The following is a 14,579-nucleotide window of genomic DNA, read 5'->3' as shown; positions in this document are numbered from 1 at the left end:
TAGTTTATAAGAAATCATTCAAATTAATAACATTCTATATAAAAAAGAAAAGGAATGAAACTTTACTTACTTGGTGAGATCAAAACCGAATCTCTCTTTAGTCTTTGCAGTGAGAGGAGAGGCTTAGGAAAGTAATCTGATGCTGTTTCTTTATTCTTTTCCTCTTCCCTAACACTTTCATCGAACAATGGAAATAAATACAGTAATGAAAATTGAAAAGACGGTTTTATGAAATAAGAAAAAATGGAAAGCGAACTTGGCTTCTTGGTTTCTGTTATGATCATATGTGCAGACATTACAGCTGCAGTCCTTGGGATCGAAGCCGAGATTGCTCAGAGCAAGGTTATAATCTTAATTACATGAATAAAAAGAGTTTCATTACCAATAATCTTTTCTTGTATTTGATAGTTATCCTTTGAGACAGCAACATCATCATCATCAACAACAACAACATTCAAGACATCAGGATCATCATGGATGTCAAAAAACCCCGAGCTCTGGAGCTTTTGCTGAGGGAATAGCTGCAATGGTGCTTCTGTTGATTGTCCATGTCACAGCAAATGTGCTTGGAGGCTGCACTTACATTCGCACTAACCAAGATTTCAAGAGAGCAACGGCGAACAAGATACTCGCAGTGGCTTTCCTTGTTCTCTCCTGGTAATGCAAAGATGAAAGCATCTTTCACATTTCATTCAACAAAATTTTGATTTTTCAAGGAACTCTGCAACTGTGCTTTTGACATACCATTCTTGTTTTAGGATCTTCTTTGTTGTCAGCTACTCAACGCTGATGTTAGGTACATTGGCCAACTCGAGATCGAATAGATTCTGCAGCTTGCCAAGTCGTTGGCTCTTCCTTATTGGAAGCATATTTTGTCTAGGACATGGACTGGTGACTTCAGCATATTATGTTTCAGCCATTGCTACTAAAAAAGAAGACAAAGAGAATGTGCAACAACAAAATCCAGCAAATACAAGCCGCGCATAATGTCCTGTCTTTTCGACAAAACATGTTGTGTATGTATAAAAATTAACAGCAGAACACTTAAATTGCTTCACTTATTAGTTAAAACTGCTCTTGATATTATTAAATCCGAATATATCTCAAAATGAAATCATGGAGGATCAATAGAAGAAACAAAATAAGAAAAAGGCCAGAGTTCTAAGCAAAAGAGGCCTAACCAAAAACAAGAACAAAAATCCATATATCTTAAGGGTTTGGTCGAGATGCTATAGCCATCTTTACTAACACCTTATGAATGATACCAGTCTTCTCCTTTGCTTCTTCAAGCTGCAACACGTGCAACTGGTCCTCAAATCTCTTCTTATCCTCCGAGGCAAGACGACTCCAACATTTTTGAGCAAGATCGTGATCCATACCGAAACGCACTAGTAATTTAACAACACCTGATTCTAGTACTTAGATTGTATTGGAACTGAGATTTCTACTCCACTTCCTCTGTTTAATATATATAGTGAACAAAAGAGTCTCTTTGTTTTCCCTCAATTTGATTTTTCAATATTTTCAGCATTTATTAGGGGATTTTTCTTCTTTTCTTCTTCTTGACGTTTGGATTTCCCTTCCTGTAATATGGAAAATTACTAAATTAGCCACTTTTAGATATTTAGTTCACTTTTTGTTTTTGGTCTCAAGATATTTTGTTCACCAACTATGTAATCTTGTAGATACGTGATTTTTGAATTACATAATTTTGTATATTGACTAACTATAATCGTGACTATCACCAAATTATGCAATTCAAAATCATATCAAATGAAATCGCGGGTAACAAAAACGTTTTGTCTTCTTGCTCTTAAATCCCCTTTTATGGTCAACGCAATTTCTTAAAATTGTGTTTTCCAACTTCGTAATATCTAGTACCGATGTTTTCTTTAAAAATAAAATATCTAGTACTATCTATGTAGTGCAATTTACTCCATCTGTTTCATTATAGTTGATTTTCTAGGTTTTTTTTCTTGTTTCATAATATTTGATTTCTTACATCTAATTAATGCATATTTTTTCTTTAAATTAAATGAATAATATTAATACTGTTTTACTCTATTAATGTACCGTTAGAAAAGAAAAAATAATAACAAAAATAATGAAATCAGTTGTAAAAGTAACTTAATTAACAAAAATAAATATTAAATAATTGAGTATTTATAGCTTTCTTAATTTATGTGTAAATATTCAGAAAATCAACTATAATAAAACAGAGGGAAGGAGTAATTTTTAGTTGTTTTCCAACTTCGTAATATCTAGTACCGATGTTTTCTTTCAAAATAAAATATCTAGTACCTATGTAGTATAATTTAATTTTTAGTTAATCGTTCAAAAACAATGGGACGGTCACACTTCTATGACTCATCCAATACTTTGTCATCTTTGTCCCATCATGCAAGTAGATAAACACTGAATCACCGAATCGTATTATTTCTTTTACAGGGGAAACAATAAACCAAATTTACAGGAGAAACAAGAAAAGCCAAATCGTTAAAAAAAAGAAACAAAAAAGGCTTGGAGAGATGGAAGATCAAGAACTGCAGAAGAATTCACGTGTTGTTAAAGTCGACTCTGAAGAATCATGGAACTTTTATGTGAGCCAAGCCAAGAATCAGGGTTGTCCTGTAAGTCTCTATCTTCCTCTTTATCACTTCCTTCTTCAGGAGCTATTATCATAGCCAAAATGAAATCTGATTCAGATCCAGACCCGTGAAAGGATTGGATTTATATTTGGTTAAAACCGATCATTTGAAAAGATTAATTCAAAGATAAGTTCTGGCTAGATGATTTCTCAACACATGCATGAACCACCACAGGCAATATATTGTTACTCTTAAGATATGAACTATTGAGAATGAACCAGTATTCATGGCTCTGGTTTGCTTGTTTTTGTGAATTGCCAACAAAGGTTGTTTTCTTTATGGTATTTACAGATTGTGGCTCATTTCACAGCATTATGGTGTGTTCCTTCTGTGTTTATGAACTCGTTCTTCGAAGATCTTGCGTCGATCTATAAGGATGCTCTGTTTGTCATAGTTGATGTTGATGAAGTCAAGGTAAATATACTTATGTCCATGGCTCCTTGTTAAAAGGATTTTTTTTTATCATAAAGAGTAAAAGAGTACTCAAAGAAACATTGTTTCTTGACATTTGTTGTCAAATTGAATTGCTAGATAATTTATACTTTTTGTTATTTTGTTGCTATGTTGGAATCGTCAGGAATTAGCGAGACGGTTAGAGGTGAAGGCGATGCCGACTTTCCTGTTCTTGAAGGATGGTAATACGATGGACAAACTTGTAGGCGCAAACCCTGATGAGATCAAGAAAAGGGTCGAAGGTTTCGTTCAGTCCTCTCGCGTTGTTCATGTTACTTAGAAAAATTTAGTGATCCATGGTAAGAGTGCTCAATCCCAATAAGGTTTGTGTAAAAGTGTATTTTAGTTTGCGACTTTGGAATATGGTTTGTGTGAAATTGCGAGTGTAAGTAAGTGTAAATTTGTTTCTAAACTTTTGCTTCGACTATGGAGCTTTAAGGAACTGGAGGTATATATGTTTTATATTAAAAAAATGGCTAAATTATTTTGTTGATGACTTAATCATTCACATTAATGTTGTGCTACCAAATTCTTTTTATTGAGATTACAGTATCAGAGACAGACTGGTAGCTTAGCTCAGATCATTTTAAAAAGTCCCAAAAAAAAAACATAACCAAGATGAGGTTGACCAAATGAAGCATGTAAAGAACTAGTCTTTTTGTTGTAAATCTCAACAGGGTAATTTGAAACCCATGTATCGACCAGACACAAAATCATCCCAGACTTTAAGAGCTCCATGTGTTGTCATCAGTACAGTACTCAGTCCCATGACGATACCAACTGCAAACACAATGATCGAAGCCCTCCCATACTTGGCTATAACCTTCTTAACCACCATTAGTCCGACCAGAGACGCTACAAAGCAGACCAGAGCGAATATGGCAGCGGTTCCAGCGTGTTCCATACCCAGTAATAGGTACTGGATTGCAGACATAGTTGAAGAAAACAGAACCATGAAAGAACATGTTGCTGCAGTTACCTGTATAGAAGATTTGAATCATGATATTTCATATGTTTTACGATATAGTCCAATCTATAGTGTTTAATGTTGTAAGCGCCTAGAACACCTAAAATCACATAGGCCTGATTTGGTGTTCTAGGCGTCGTCCAGTTAGTGACTACAACATACCTCAGGAGCAATACCAATTTGGAGAAGAAGAGGACTAATAAGCATTCCACCGCCAATACCGAAAAGGCCACCCAAAACTCCTGCCAAGAGAGCCATTAGAGGGAGCATAAACTTGTCCGTTCTTACTCCATGGCTCCTTCTCGCATCTCCAATCTCCTGTGGATTTCAGTTTCAGATTCATTAAAGCTGTTGACTTTGACTATTAAAGCTAATTTAATCAAATGGTTAAGACCCTTTCATTGTCTTGGTTATGTGATGTGTGGCTGCTTTGAACACTGTCACTGAAGCAAATCCAGAGAGTGAAAAAGATAGTGAGAGGTATCTGCAGAGACGAGAGGATCCAGTAGAGAGCTCCACATGGCTTGATCGATATGATTCCCTGCAAATTCCAAGGTATGGACTTTCACCAATTTACATTCAAATATTCCACCATAAGTTCATAATGATTTCAATATTTTAAGGGGAATTATAACACTTTATGAGTAGATGACATTTAATTTTTGTATGAGAAAGAATAGATTTTTCACTGTGCAAGCAAGTGTTAGTTTGTTACTTGGCCATTCAAATGCAAAATAAGGCCTTAATTTTACAAAACTTCTATGGTTTCATTTTGTGTGTTTTTATTAATATGAAAATCACCAAACAAAATTTATACCAAAATAAGGCATTTCAATAACATAGACCAACAATTTAAAAACTTTTTGGCAGTCAAATTTTTCCCAAATCATTTTTTGACGTCAAACTTCTAAATATCTACGTTTGTGTACATATTTGCAATTTTGGCGTCATAAATATTTAAAAGTTAGTTTTTTTTTAAAGTGAGTTAGTTATATTTGGAGGGAAAGTGGAAACAGAGACAAAGCTTGAGAGTTGTTAGAATTCAGGAAGAAAAAACACCATTCGAATCGTACCTCGCCGTATTTATTTCCTCGAAAGAGATTAATGGAGAAGAACAATAGCCAGATAATCACCAAAACTCCGAGCTTCATCCATGGAAACCTGATCTCTCTTCCCTCGTCTTCTCCTTCGTTACTCAGAAGCGGCGATCTCGCTCCTCCCTCGTCTTCGTCTCCCTTTCTACTCCCAACCTTCGCTCTCTCCGATTCCATTTTCCAATAAAAAATCCCCTTTTTACAAGTCTTCATCGTCGACCACGCGAGGAAGACGGCGAAGAGTGACGTCACTAGCCAATTAGGGGACACACGGTTACAGATCACTCCGATGCTTACTCCGAGAAGCAGACATGGCTGAAGAGTTAGCGCCAGATCGAAATCGATTAAGGTTTTGCCTCCCGATTTAGCGTTTCTCACGAAGAGATTGCATCCGACGTTCGCGACGGAGACGCCGGTTACCATGAACGCCGAGAAGCTCGACGCCGTCTTCATTTCGAGTCCGGCGACGATCGTCATTATTGAGATGAAGAGACCTCCGCCGCCGATTCCTCCGGCGCTGGAGATCGAGGCGGCGAAGAAAGAGAGAACGGCGGCGATTATTGTTGGGATGGAGAATTCGATCGTGGTTTGGTTGGAATTCGCCCGGAATTGGAGCCATTGGCTTGTCGTGTTGAAGAAAATTGAAGTTTCTGCTGTCTCAGATACTGCGATGGCGGATAGGTTGAAGATGATGAACAGGGAGAGAAGTACAGGAACCAAATTGATCCTCATTTTCTTCAGTTATGGGGGTTTTCTGTAACTTTTCAAAAGTTCTTGGGGTTTTTTGTTTTGAGCGGTAGAGTTTATATGTGCATTATTGATTTGTTTATATAAAAGAATGAATCAATGGAATAGTCTTCCATTGTCAACTTGAAAGAAGAAATTGTGGAAATGGAAGGAAATGAAGTCTACTCAAATTTAAAACAAGGTATTTATTACGTAGTTAATTAATTAAAGACTACTTGGAGAAAAAAATAAGTAAAGATGACAATGAAACTTTCATATTTTATGTTTGTAGATCTTGTGGTATGTTGCATGAGATATTATACCATATATATATATATATATAAATAGAAATGATGAAATCAAATTTAAACAAATGGAAGGTGACCAAATTAACTCTAATATACATAGTGTTCAGCTCTGGTTAGCAATGCAAATTCCAGTAGAATTAAAATTGGCATGTTAAGGTTTGACTTTTGATCTTCGAAAAAAAAATCTATTGGGACATCACACATTGAGCCCTCTTGGTACCTAAATATATTGTTAATATTTGCATAGCCATGATAGCATTTCTTAATTAAATTGATATATAGATTAGATTTTTTTTTTTTAGTATATGGCTATATAGAAAAGAGTTAATTATATACATATATTACCATCATCGATCAAGGGCTCTTGCAAGGCTAATAGCCTGATAAGGTGAAAGATCCATGGTCTTAAATCTGTAGCCTATCTGAGGAAAGAGCAAAGCATAATGTTAGAACATACACCATAATGTTTTGGGGATTATGTAAGAAATGATCGTTACCTGAAGCGAAAAATGCTTTTTATAAAAAAATTGGAGGAAGATTGGCAAGCGCCTAATCTTTGAACGTACAACACGCTAATCCGAGGTAATCTTCATGTTGGCGATGTAATTACTTCATCTGAATCATTGAAGAAATAGGTTTTCTGGTGATGCTTCTGCTACAAAGTTGGTCATTGGTGTTATCGAATGGTGTATTGGACAAAAAAATTCTGGTTATGCTTTTTTAATGACACACATGCTTTCTTCTATGAGGTATTGCGACTGTTTTGTGTCTGAAACCTTAGATTTTAACGATAAGAAATTTCATTTATCAATGAATACTTGGTGAATTAGCAAATGACTATTAGTCTATTTACCATTACAATGAATAACAATATTGAGAAGTAAAGTTATGAAAAATAGCCGAGTAAATAAAATAATTAATTAAATAAATTAACAGAGACTGTAATCCAGGAGAAATGAAACGCAAAAAAAAAAAGTGAAAATTATTACAGCAACCATTTCCATATAATACTTTACTTGAGAAAAGAAACAAAAATGGATTTAAGCCCAAGGGCTAATGGAACACTCCCAAGGAAGTTTAGGGAATCTCTCACGGTCCTGGCAATAATCGTATACGACGAGATTACGCTGCACCCACGCATAATCCATCTTCTGTGTCTTGGACAAATGCCACGCGTCGTATTGGTCCCACCAGTTGTCCGTGGTGGTGGAGACGCAAGCAGGGAATGGATCCTTCCAACGGCAGCCATCGACGGCGAAGTCCTTGTAGGAAGAGACGAAAGGAGCTTTCTTCCAGTCGGTCTTCTCGAGGCCGCCACGTGTCGCCCAGTCGTCGGCGTTCCAGATGCTAGAGAACAAGTACATCGGCTTCTGGTTCGGGAAGAAATCGTTGTTTGGTACCTTGTCGCTGTTCTTGTACACTCTAATCGGTACTCTATCCACGAAGAACCTGTGTGTTTGCAATGGATTCATTTAACCGGATTACACATTGTACCAAGCTTTTTTTTTTTTTGGTCAAGCAGAAAACATAGTACCAAACGGTTAGATTAGCTTCCTAGTTTGATTTTGTTGAAGATTGGTTAAGGTAAGCTAGATTTCCCCGGTTTTTAATTTGTCAAATTTATTAATATAAAAAGCTTATAATATAAATTAAACTTGCAATCGGAATCTAGTCTGAAATTAATTTGTAAACTAAATTAATTTTGTTCCGAGTGGAATGTTGGTTCAGAATTGATTTTGGTTTGGTTCAGCTGTTACTTTTGTTATGGCATCAAACACATATAGGTAGATCCTAAACCTCAGCTAATGGTTTCTAGCCAAAATTGCCGGTTGGGTTTGGTTATCGGCTTAGCCAGTTAAGAGATGACTTACACGAGCTGGTGGTTATTCCAAAGAATTGAGTAGGTGTGGTAATCCTTGGTTGGGTCAAACCAGAGGGAATGTCGCATCTCCCGATTCCCGGTTCCGTTCTTAAACACATTGGTCTGAATTATGTACGGGTCTCCGGTCCGGTTCCCAAGAAATTCGAAATCTATCTCGTCTCTCTCCGGTCCTGCCCCATTCTCCGAACACATCTGCTCATAAAACCAAAAAAATAGATTAATTACATAAAAAGAAAACTGTTTATTTTCTTCACAAAAATTGAAAAAATTATTAAATAAAAACGACGACTCACGTAGTAAGCGGTGACGACGCCTGCGGAGTCGCCACCGACGAGTTTTAGCTTCATACTGAACCATCCGAATCTGTACATGTGCTTTGTCTGAAACCCACATCCTGTTTTATTTCATCCATTCATAATTCAAGCTTTTTTTATAAAAAAAGAATCAATCGAGAGATTAATTCAATCATGTAACGTTACATGAAATTTATAAATGTATAAGATTAAGTCGGAAGAGTTTCGAATTAAAAAAGACTGTGATACATTGTTTTTAAAACCGGAGATTTCCGGTTAGCGAATTCGAACGTACCGGTATCGTTGTCTAAGGAGAGATTCCAGATCTGCCCATCCTCGGAAGTCGTGAAGTGATTTTCAGACCACATGATGTTGAAGTTGTCTTCGAACGACTGTATCGGTGTTGCTGAGATAGAGGAAGACGCCATTAGAGCCGAAATGAACAAGATCAGAGCCGCCATGAAAGAACAGCTTGTGCTTCTTCTTCTTCTCGTCGCCATTTGTTGTGTCTCTGCTTCGTGTTTTTCGAAGAGAGTGGGAGAACGTGATTTCACTGGTTCCGTGAGTGAGAAGACGATGGAGCTTTATTGCTTTAATTTAAAGACCGGAAAAATTTACTGTTCTGACCATTAGCAAATTCTTTTTAAAATTTTATATTTTGTTTGGGCTTTGGATACGGTTTATTTCTATTATTTTTCATATAATAATATGCTAACCATTATTAAAAAGTTATAAAGGAAAGATTGATTACGGAATAGAGAAAATCAACAGTAAACTCATGATTAATACCACTGTAACTGGTTGGTTAGATTGAACTTAATACCCTCGGTTTAGCTACTTAATCACCGACCGGTTTATTTATTGTGAATTGAGATTGGTCATTGAACTGTATATTGATGACTGATGAGCTGACAGGGGTTTTCTGGGAATTATGAAAATAACAAGAGAACATGGAGAATCATTGGACCGCCAGGCTGCCACCAAGTGGAAATGTTCATGTAAATGCAAAAAATACAAGAACATTATTTAATTCTTTGTTTTTATTTTGTTTGTCAACTATATAATCCTTTGTTAAATACTCCATACAAGTAAATCTTATACAGTTAGCTAAATTCCACAAAAATATCTATGATAATACAGATCTAACAGCAACTGGAATGAAATAATGACAAAGCTGCATCTGTAGTTTAACACCAAATGTGAAGTTTGGTCAAATGACATGTACACATCTTTTGACAAAAAAAAAGACATGTAAAACATTTATTTCGAGTTTCTTAATTTGATTTTTTTTTTTTTGGAATTGAAAATACTTCACAAATTTTGATGAATCCGAAAAGTTAAACATGTCTTTTAAATCTTATTGTAAAATCGAGTTCATCCAAAAACTAGTGTATTTTTTTTTTTTTGTAATCAAGTGATAGATCATATATATATTTGAAGAAACTTCTTCGTGAAAACCATGTTCATCAAAGAAATTAACCGGATAAATCCAGTATTAACTAAATAATAGTCATATATCACGTATGTGACAATCTTAGTAAAGAAAAAGAAAAAAGAAAAAAGAATAGGCAACATGCTTCGGACCATAATATTTTGTTCGGCAAAAGAGTTTGCCTCTCATCTTTTGGTAGCCCGAGACAATGCACGTGAAACAAGCACGTTATGAAAAAAGATAGTGAAGATAATACACCTGGGTTACTATAAATTATTAGGTTGTCAAAAATTAGTATATTGGACTGTCCCTTCCATTATCCAGTATTCTATACATCTTTACATATTAAGTATTTTCTTGTATGGATTTAAATTTTCAGATCTAAGATAGGCAGAATGCTGCTGTTACGGACTATTATGAATTTAAGATTACTATAAAATTAATATGCTAAGGCCATGTTTATTGCAGGTATCTAGTTGGGGTTCTACTTGCTTTTTGGCCCAAAATAAATCAAAAATCGGATTAGTCGCTTTTTGGCCCAAAATAAATCAAAAATCGGATTAATAAAGAGAAACGATTCTTGTTTTAGATTTTTAAAGATCAATTCTACTTGTGGACGTGTCTGATAGGCTGTTGAAATTTGGGGAAAAAATGGACTTCATCAATACTTTGTTTTCTCCGTCAAAAATTTCTTTCTCTCGGTCGATTCTTCTTCTCCTTCTCCGGTCTTCTTCTTCTTCTCCGTCTTCTCCGATCTTCGTCTTCTCCAATCTTTGTCTTCTCCGATCTTCTTCTTCTCTGATTTTCTTCTTCCTCGATATTTTATTTCTCTATTGAAGTGATTCTTTTCTGATCTTCACCACACCGTTATCCCGTCAAATTCTTCCCATCAAACATTTCTTCTTTTGTCTTCCAAATTCTGTTCGAAGCTTCGTCCTTCACCTTTCTCTTCTATCTCTTTCCCGTCAAATTCTTCCCCGATTAAACACACACCTAATAGAGTTTCTCCCAATATGCTTTCTGAAATTCATGAATTTTTTATTGAGTTTCTTATTTTAAGTTAATTAATATAATATGCTTAAAGAAACCCAAGTGGTTTCCAGCGATAAACATGCACTAATGTAGTGACTTACGAGATATGGAAAATTTTGACAAATGTGTATGGTCTAGTATATGTATATAACTCTCTAACATTTACTTGTGTGAAATTTTTCTTTTCTTTTGGAATCACCAGTTAGCTATCAAGACCAAACTATCAATCGTCTATTTTTATATATACGAAAAATGGTGTGTCCTATGTTTCCCTCTTATATATGATATCTCAACATGTCAGTCCTAAATAGAGAAATCAAACCTCCGAGTCTGTCTATCTAATAATACATAATATTTAGTTTTATAATTCACTGGTTTAGCAAAAGGACAGTTTGGCCGAGTGGTCTAAGGCGCCAGATTTAGGCTCTGGTCCGAAAGGGCGTGGGTTCAAATCCCACAGCTGTCAAGTAGTTTTATAATTTTTCGTAATCTAAATCCTCTAGTTTGTGGAGAAGGTTTCAATTTTCTTGCACCAATAAAACCCCTTGATTTTAAACATTAACGACGTCGTCCAGAGGTTACACTGGGAAAGCATTCTCAGTTCTTCACTTCACTATCTTGCGGCAATTCCAATTTCCCTCTCTCTCCTTTTTTTTTTGTTTTGCTTCCCAATCCGATCGGTGAGATCGATAATGGTGGTGGGTACAAATCTAGCATCTCGGTTCTTCCTCTTCACAGCGTTATTATTTGCCGCACCGATATCGTTCGCGGATTCCGAACACGATTCAGATCTCATCGCCGAGCTTATTTCGCTCCGATCAGCCGCCGATTCAGGCGTAATCCGCCTCGATGACGACGGCGTTTCTAGATTCTTAACCTCCGTGTCCACTCCCAGGCCTTACTCCCTCATCATCTTCTTCGACGCCGTTGATCTCCACAGCAAGAGCGAGTTCCGCCTTGTAGAGCTCCGCCGCGAATTCGAAATCGTCTCTGCCTCTTTCATCGCCAATAACAATGGATCTGACGTCACCAAGCTTTTCTTCTGTGAGATCGATTCGACCCACTCCGCGGCTTCGTTCCACCGCTTCGCCGTCGAATCCTTACCGCACATTTGCCTCGTCGACCCTTGGATGGACAATCTACAGGACGAATCCGGTCAGATGGAACGCGGAGATTTCGAAGGATTGGCGGAATCCATGGCAGAGTTCGTCGAGCGTCGAACCAAGCTCACCGTTGGCCCAATCCATCGACCACCGCTCCTGTCGAAGACACAGATCGCAATCATCACAGCTTTGATCGTAATTTCAATTCCGATCCTTATCAAGAAGGTTCTAAAGGGAGAAACGCTTCTCCATGACCATAGGGTCTGGTTATCCGGCGCCGTTTTTGTCTACTTCTTCAGCGTCGCCGGCACGATGCACAACATCATCAGAAAAGTGCCGATGTTCCTCCGAGATCATGAAGATCCAAGCAATATCGTTTTCTTCTACGGAGATTCAGAATTTCAGCTTGGGACGGAGGGGTTCGCTGTTGGGTTCTTGTACACTGTCGTTGGATTGATCTTGGCGTATGTCACCAATGCGCTTGTACGAGTTAAGAATCTCAATGAGCAAAGGTTGATTATGGTTTTGGCTCTGTTCTTATCGTTCTGGGCTGTGAAGCAGGTTGTTTACTTGGATAATTGGAAGACTGGATATGAAATTCATCCATATTGGCCATCAAGCTGGCATTGATGGATCCTTGACGTTAAGGTAATTGATTTTGTTTTCTCAACTTCCTGGAACTGAGGAATCATGTTTTTGCTTTCAGTACTTGAACAGAGTGTAGCAGAATTTCATAGTACTGCAGTAATTCATCTGAGTGAGAACATATAGTCAAGTTTACGGATTAAGAATCATTAGACTTTTTGGCAATTTACTAGAATTTGGATGATCAAATTAGAGGAATGATTGCTCTAGGACTGATATTTGCCTATGGTCTTGCTTCTGCATCTACTGAGCAGAGTACTTCACCAAAGAAACATTACTTCCTGATGTGTGAAAGTTTTTTTAACAAAATGTTCAATGAAAAGATTTATGCAATACTTGACCCACAAGAACTTCTTCTTAGAAGTCTCTTTATCCTTTGCTTCGAGCTTTACTTGCAAATTAAGAATCTTTTCCTTGTCAAAAGTTAACTCCTTTAGATAGCTCACGTTTATATTCCTCTTTGGTTTTACTAAAGGATCAATTTTTATGTCGGAAATTTCAACGATGGCAGAGACAAATAAAGGAATTGAAGAGGAAGTGGCAAGGGCGTTTGTGAATCACTACTACCATCTCTTTGACAATGATCGATCTTCTCTTTGCACTCTCTACAATCCCACCTCGTTGCTTACTTTCGAAGGCCAAAAGGTATACGGCGTGGAAGACATCTCCAACAAGCTTAAACAACTTCCTTTCGATCAATGTCGTCATTTGATAAGCACCGTCGATTCTCAGCCTTCTTCAATGGCCGGTGGTTGTGGCGGAATCCTCGTTTTTGTGAGCGGCAGCCTCCAGTTACACGGCGAGGATCATCCTCTTAGGTTTAGCCAGGTCTAATTCTTTTCTATTTATGATCCATTTGAGATTCCATTTCGTTATAAACGAAAAGCTTAACCTTGGACAAGTTATAAGAACTTCAAATTTTTATTTTTTTATTAGTTCTATGAATAAAACTAAGGTATATAATATTTGTTCTAGATGTTTTCAGCTAACTAAAATAAAAATGATATTCTATTAACTGCAGACGTTTCACTTGATTCCTCTTCTAAAAGGAAGTTTCTTCGTCCAAAATGAGATGTTTCGGCTCAACTATGGTTGAACTTACTACAACTTTGCTGTTTCTTATCGTTCTCATTAACATCGAAATCTGACTATGATGTAGTCCATTATTTTAATTTTAAATGAAATAAATATGGATCATGCATCTCGTCTAATAACAAAATTAAAACATGCATGTGTAAGCAAGTTTCAAATTCATATTATAATCATTCAGTTATTGTAGAAAGCTGGAAAAATCCATATTATACGTGAAAAAAACTAGTATAAGAAAATTTACATACAAAAAGAAGAAGCAGAATAAGGATACTCGTTCTAACTTTTTTAAAATAGTAAAAATTGACGGAAAAATCGAATACGTATGAGGCGATGACTATCCTTCGAATCTTAACCATTCCCTTTTGTTCTAAAAACAATTCCTTGTTATCCAAGAAACCATTTCCCTATCTCTTTCTCGGGTCAAATCTTTTCAGGCACGAAGCAAAAAGAATGAAGAAACTGAGCAGAAACTTAGCCACCCTGAGCTTGATGATAATTACGGTATTGACATGGACCAAGGTTGTGGCCGGACAAGAAGCACTATTGGGAAAGAAAGTATTGGGGTTGTGCCATAGAGAATGTATGCCAATATGCATGAAAGTGACCGAAGCAACGCAAGATGTTTGCGACCGTGCTTGCCAAGCGGGTTGTCTTCAGCTTCAAGGTCGAGGCACCGGACTTTCAGCCACCGATCAAGGTGCCGATATGGTCATTGCATAGAAAAAAAAAATTTATATCTTCGCCGGAAGAAAAAAAAGAAGAGAATCAAGATTTTGATATTACCATATAGTTGTCCTCTTTATATAACAGATTATAATATCGGCTTTAATCTTAAACACAGATGTATGATATATGCATGATGATTATCCAATCCGTCCTAATTAAATTATTATTTGTCGTTTTA

General features: G+C 36.6%; 7 protein-coding genes and 1 non-coding gene across 9 annotated transcripts; 6 read left to right on the top strand and 2 right to left on the bottom strand.

Moving 5' to 3' along the window:
• Window positions 1-184: 184 nt before the first annotated feature.
• On the top strand, window positions 185-1,031 carry LOC18993731. Its single transcript, XM_006417287.2, has 3 exons — window positions 185-342; window positions 425-657; window positions 759-1,031. Exons 1-3 carry the CDS (start codon window positions 244-246, stop codon window positions 985-987), a joined length of 561 nt encoding a protein of 186 aa, XP_006417350.1. The 5' UTR covers window positions 185-243; the 3' UTR covers window positions 988-1,031.
• A 1,316-nt stretch (window positions 1,032-2,347) lies between these two features.
• On the top strand, window positions 2,348-3,587 carry LOC18993730 (thioredoxin-like protein CXXS1). The gene is made up of 3 exons (XM_006417286.2): window positions 2,348-2,630; window positions 2,940-3,062; window positions 3,226-3,587. The coding sequence occupies exons 1-3, from the start codon at window positions 2,529-2,531 to the stop codon at window positions 3,379-3,381; spliced, it is 381 nt and encodes a 126-aa protein (XP_006417349.1). The 5' UTR covers window positions 2,348-2,528; the 3' UTR covers window positions 3,382-3,587.
• A 134-nt stretch (window positions 3,588-3,721) lies between these two features.
• On the bottom strand, window positions 3,722-5,894 carry LOC18993729 (sulfite exporter TauE/SafE family protein 1). The gene is made up of 4 exons (XM_006417285.2): window positions 5,142-5,894; window positions 4,463-4,609; window positions 4,231-4,386; window positions 3,722-4,080 (listed from the first exon to the last, which is right to left on the bottom strand). Exons 1-4 carry the CDS (start codon window positions 5,892-5,894, stop codon window positions 3,772-3,774), a joined length of 1,365 nt encoding a protein of 454 aa, XP_006417348.1. The 3' UTR covers window positions 3,722-3,771.
• A 1,247-nt stretch (window positions 5,895-7,141) lies between these two features.
• Window positions 7,142-8,932, bottom strand: LOC18993728 (probable xyloglucan endotransglucosylase/hydrolase protein 8). Its single transcript, XM_006417284.2, has 4 exons — window positions 8,667-8,932; window positions 8,372-8,472; window positions 8,068-8,270; window positions 7,142-7,645 (listed from the first exon to the last, which is right to left on the bottom strand). The coding sequence occupies exons 1-4, from the start codon at window positions 8,869-8,871 to the stop codon at window positions 7,237-7,239; spliced, it is 918 nt and encodes a 305-aa protein (XP_006417347.1). The 5' UTR covers window positions 8,872-8,932; the 3' UTR covers window positions 7,142-7,236.
• Window positions 8,933-11,221: 2,289 nt separating this feature from the next.
• On the top strand, window positions 11,222-11,301 carry TRNAL-UAG. Its single transcript has one exon. It is a non-coding gene; the product is annotated as a tRNA-Leu (tRNA).
• A 212-nt stretch (window positions 11,302-11,513) lies between these two features.
• Window positions 11,514-13,329, top strand: LOC18993727 (probable dolichyl-diphosphooligosaccharide--protein glycosyltransferase subunit 3B). Of its 2 annotated transcripts, XM_024152831.1 has the most exons (3): window positions 11,514-12,421; window positions 12,500-12,586; window positions 13,095-13,227. In XM_024152831.1, exons 1-2 carry the CDS (start codon window positions 11,528-11,530, stop codon window positions 12,566-12,568), a joined length of 963 nt encoding a protein of 320 aa, XP_024008599.1. In that variant the 5' UTR covers window positions 11,514-11,527; the 3' UTR covers window positions 12,569-12,586; window positions 13,095-13,227. The 2 variants fall into 2 exon arrangements, with proteins under 2 accessions (XP_024008599.1, XP_006417346.1); XM_006417283.2 differs by having other exon boundaries at window positions 11,514-12,586; window positions 13,095-13,329.
• On the top strand, window positions 13,088-13,732 carry LOC18993726 (nuclear transport factor 2B). The gene is made up of 2 exons (XM_006417282.2): window positions 13,088-13,411; window positions 13,605-13,732. The coding sequence occupies exons 1-2, from the start codon at window positions 13,088-13,090 to the stop codon at window positions 13,677-13,679; spliced, it is 399 nt and encodes a 132-aa protein (XP_006417345.1). The 3' UTR covers window positions 13,680-13,732.
• A 393-nt stretch (window positions 13,733-14,125) lies between these two features.
• LOC18993725 lies at window positions 14,126-14,395 on the top strand. The gene has a single exon (XM_006417281.2). The coding sequence runs from the start codon at window positions 14,126-14,128 to the stop codon at window positions 14,393-14,395; it is 270 nt and encodes an 89-aa protein (XP_006417344.1).
• The last annotated feature ends 184 nt before the right edge of the window (window positions 14,396-14,579 follow it).

The sequence above is a fragment of the Eutrema salsugineum genome, unplaced genomic scaffold (genome assembly GCF_000478725.1).
Source record: "Eutrema salsugineum unplaced genomic scaffold, Eutsalg1_0 scaffold_5, whole genome shotgun sequence".
Taxonomy (NCBI): Eukaryota; Viridiplantae; Streptophyta; class Magnoliopsida; order Brassicales; family Brassicaceae; genus Eutrema; species Eutrema salsugineum.
Note: the sequence above shows the minus strand (reverse complement) of the source record. Positions and strands in the feature narration are given on the sequence as shown.

What these genes read in the sequence shown, in the direction of transcription:
- LOC18993731 (XM_006417287.2), top strand. Translation starts at nt 244, where the DNA reads ATGGAAAGCGAACTTGGCTTCTTGGTTTCTGTTATGATCATATGTGCA. An exon ending in CCGAGATTGCTCAGAGCAAG is followed by an intron (nt 343 to 424) that starts GTTATAATCTTA and finishes CCTTTGAGACAG; the next exon opens with CAACATCATCATCATCAACA. An exon ending in GCTTTCCTTGTTCTCTCCTG is followed by an intron (nt 658 to 758) that starts GTAATGCAAAGA and finishes TTCTTGTTTTAG; the next exon opens with GATCTTCTTTGTTGTCAGCT.
- LOC18993730 (XM_006417286.2), top strand. Translation starts at nt 2,529, where the DNA reads ATGGAAGATCAAGAACTGCAGAAGAATTCACGTGTTGTTAAAGTCGAC. An exon ending in CCAAGAATCAGGGTTGTCCT is followed by an intron (nt 2,631 to 2,939) that starts GTAAGTCTCTAT and finishes TGGTATTTACAG; the next exon opens with ATTGTGGCTCATTTCACAGC. An exon ending in TTGATGTTGATGAAGTCAAG is followed by an intron (nt 3,063 to 3,225) that starts GTAAATATACTT and finishes TGGAATCGTCAG; the next exon opens with GAATTAGCGAGACGGTTAGA.
- LOC18993729 (XM_006417285.2), bottom strand. Translation starts at nt 5,894, where the DNA reads ATGAGGATCAATTTGGTTCCTGTACTTCTCTCCCTGTTCATCATCTTC. An exon ending in GAGGAAATAAATACGGCGAG is followed by an intron (nt 4,610 to 5,141) that starts GTACGATTCGAA and finishes TGGAATTTGCAG; the next exon opens with GGAATCATATCGATCAAGCC. An exon ending in ATAACCAAGACAATGAAAGG is followed by an intron (nt 4,387 to 4,462) that starts GTCTTAACCATT and finishes TGAAATCCACAG; the next exon opens with GAGATTGGAGATGCGAGAAG.
- LOC18993728 (XM_006417284.2), bottom strand. Translation starts at nt 8,871, where the DNA reads ATGGCGACGAGAAGAAGAAGAAGCACAAGCTGTTCTTTCATGGCGGCT. An exon ending in CTCCTTAGACAACGATACCG is followed by an intron (nt 8,473 to 8,666) that starts GTACGTTCGAAT and finishes GAAATAAAACAG; the next exon opens with GATGTGGGTTTCAGACAAAG. An exon ending in TGGAATAACCACCAGCTCGT is followed by an intron (nt 7,646 to 8,067) that starts GTAAGTCATCTC and finishes GCAAACACACAG; the next exon opens with GTTCTTCGTGGATAGAGTAC.
- LOC18993727 (XM_006417283.2), top strand. Translation starts at nt 11,528, where the DNA reads ATGGTGGTGGGTACAAATCTAGCATCTCGGTTCTTCCTCTTCACAGCG.
- LOC18993726 (XM_006417282.2), top strand. Translation starts at nt 13,088, where the DNA reads ATGGCAGAGACAAATAAAGGAATTGAAGAGGAAGTGGCAAGGGCGTTT. An exon ending in ATCCTCTTAGGTTTAGCCAG is followed by an intron (nt 13,412 to 13,604) that starts GTCTAATTCTTT and finishes TATTAACTGCAG; the next exon opens with ACGTTTCACTTGATTCCTCT.
- LOC18993725 (XM_006417281.2), top strand. Translation starts at nt 14,126, where the DNA reads ATGAAGAAACTGAGCAGAAACTTAGCCACCCTGAGCTTGATGATAATT.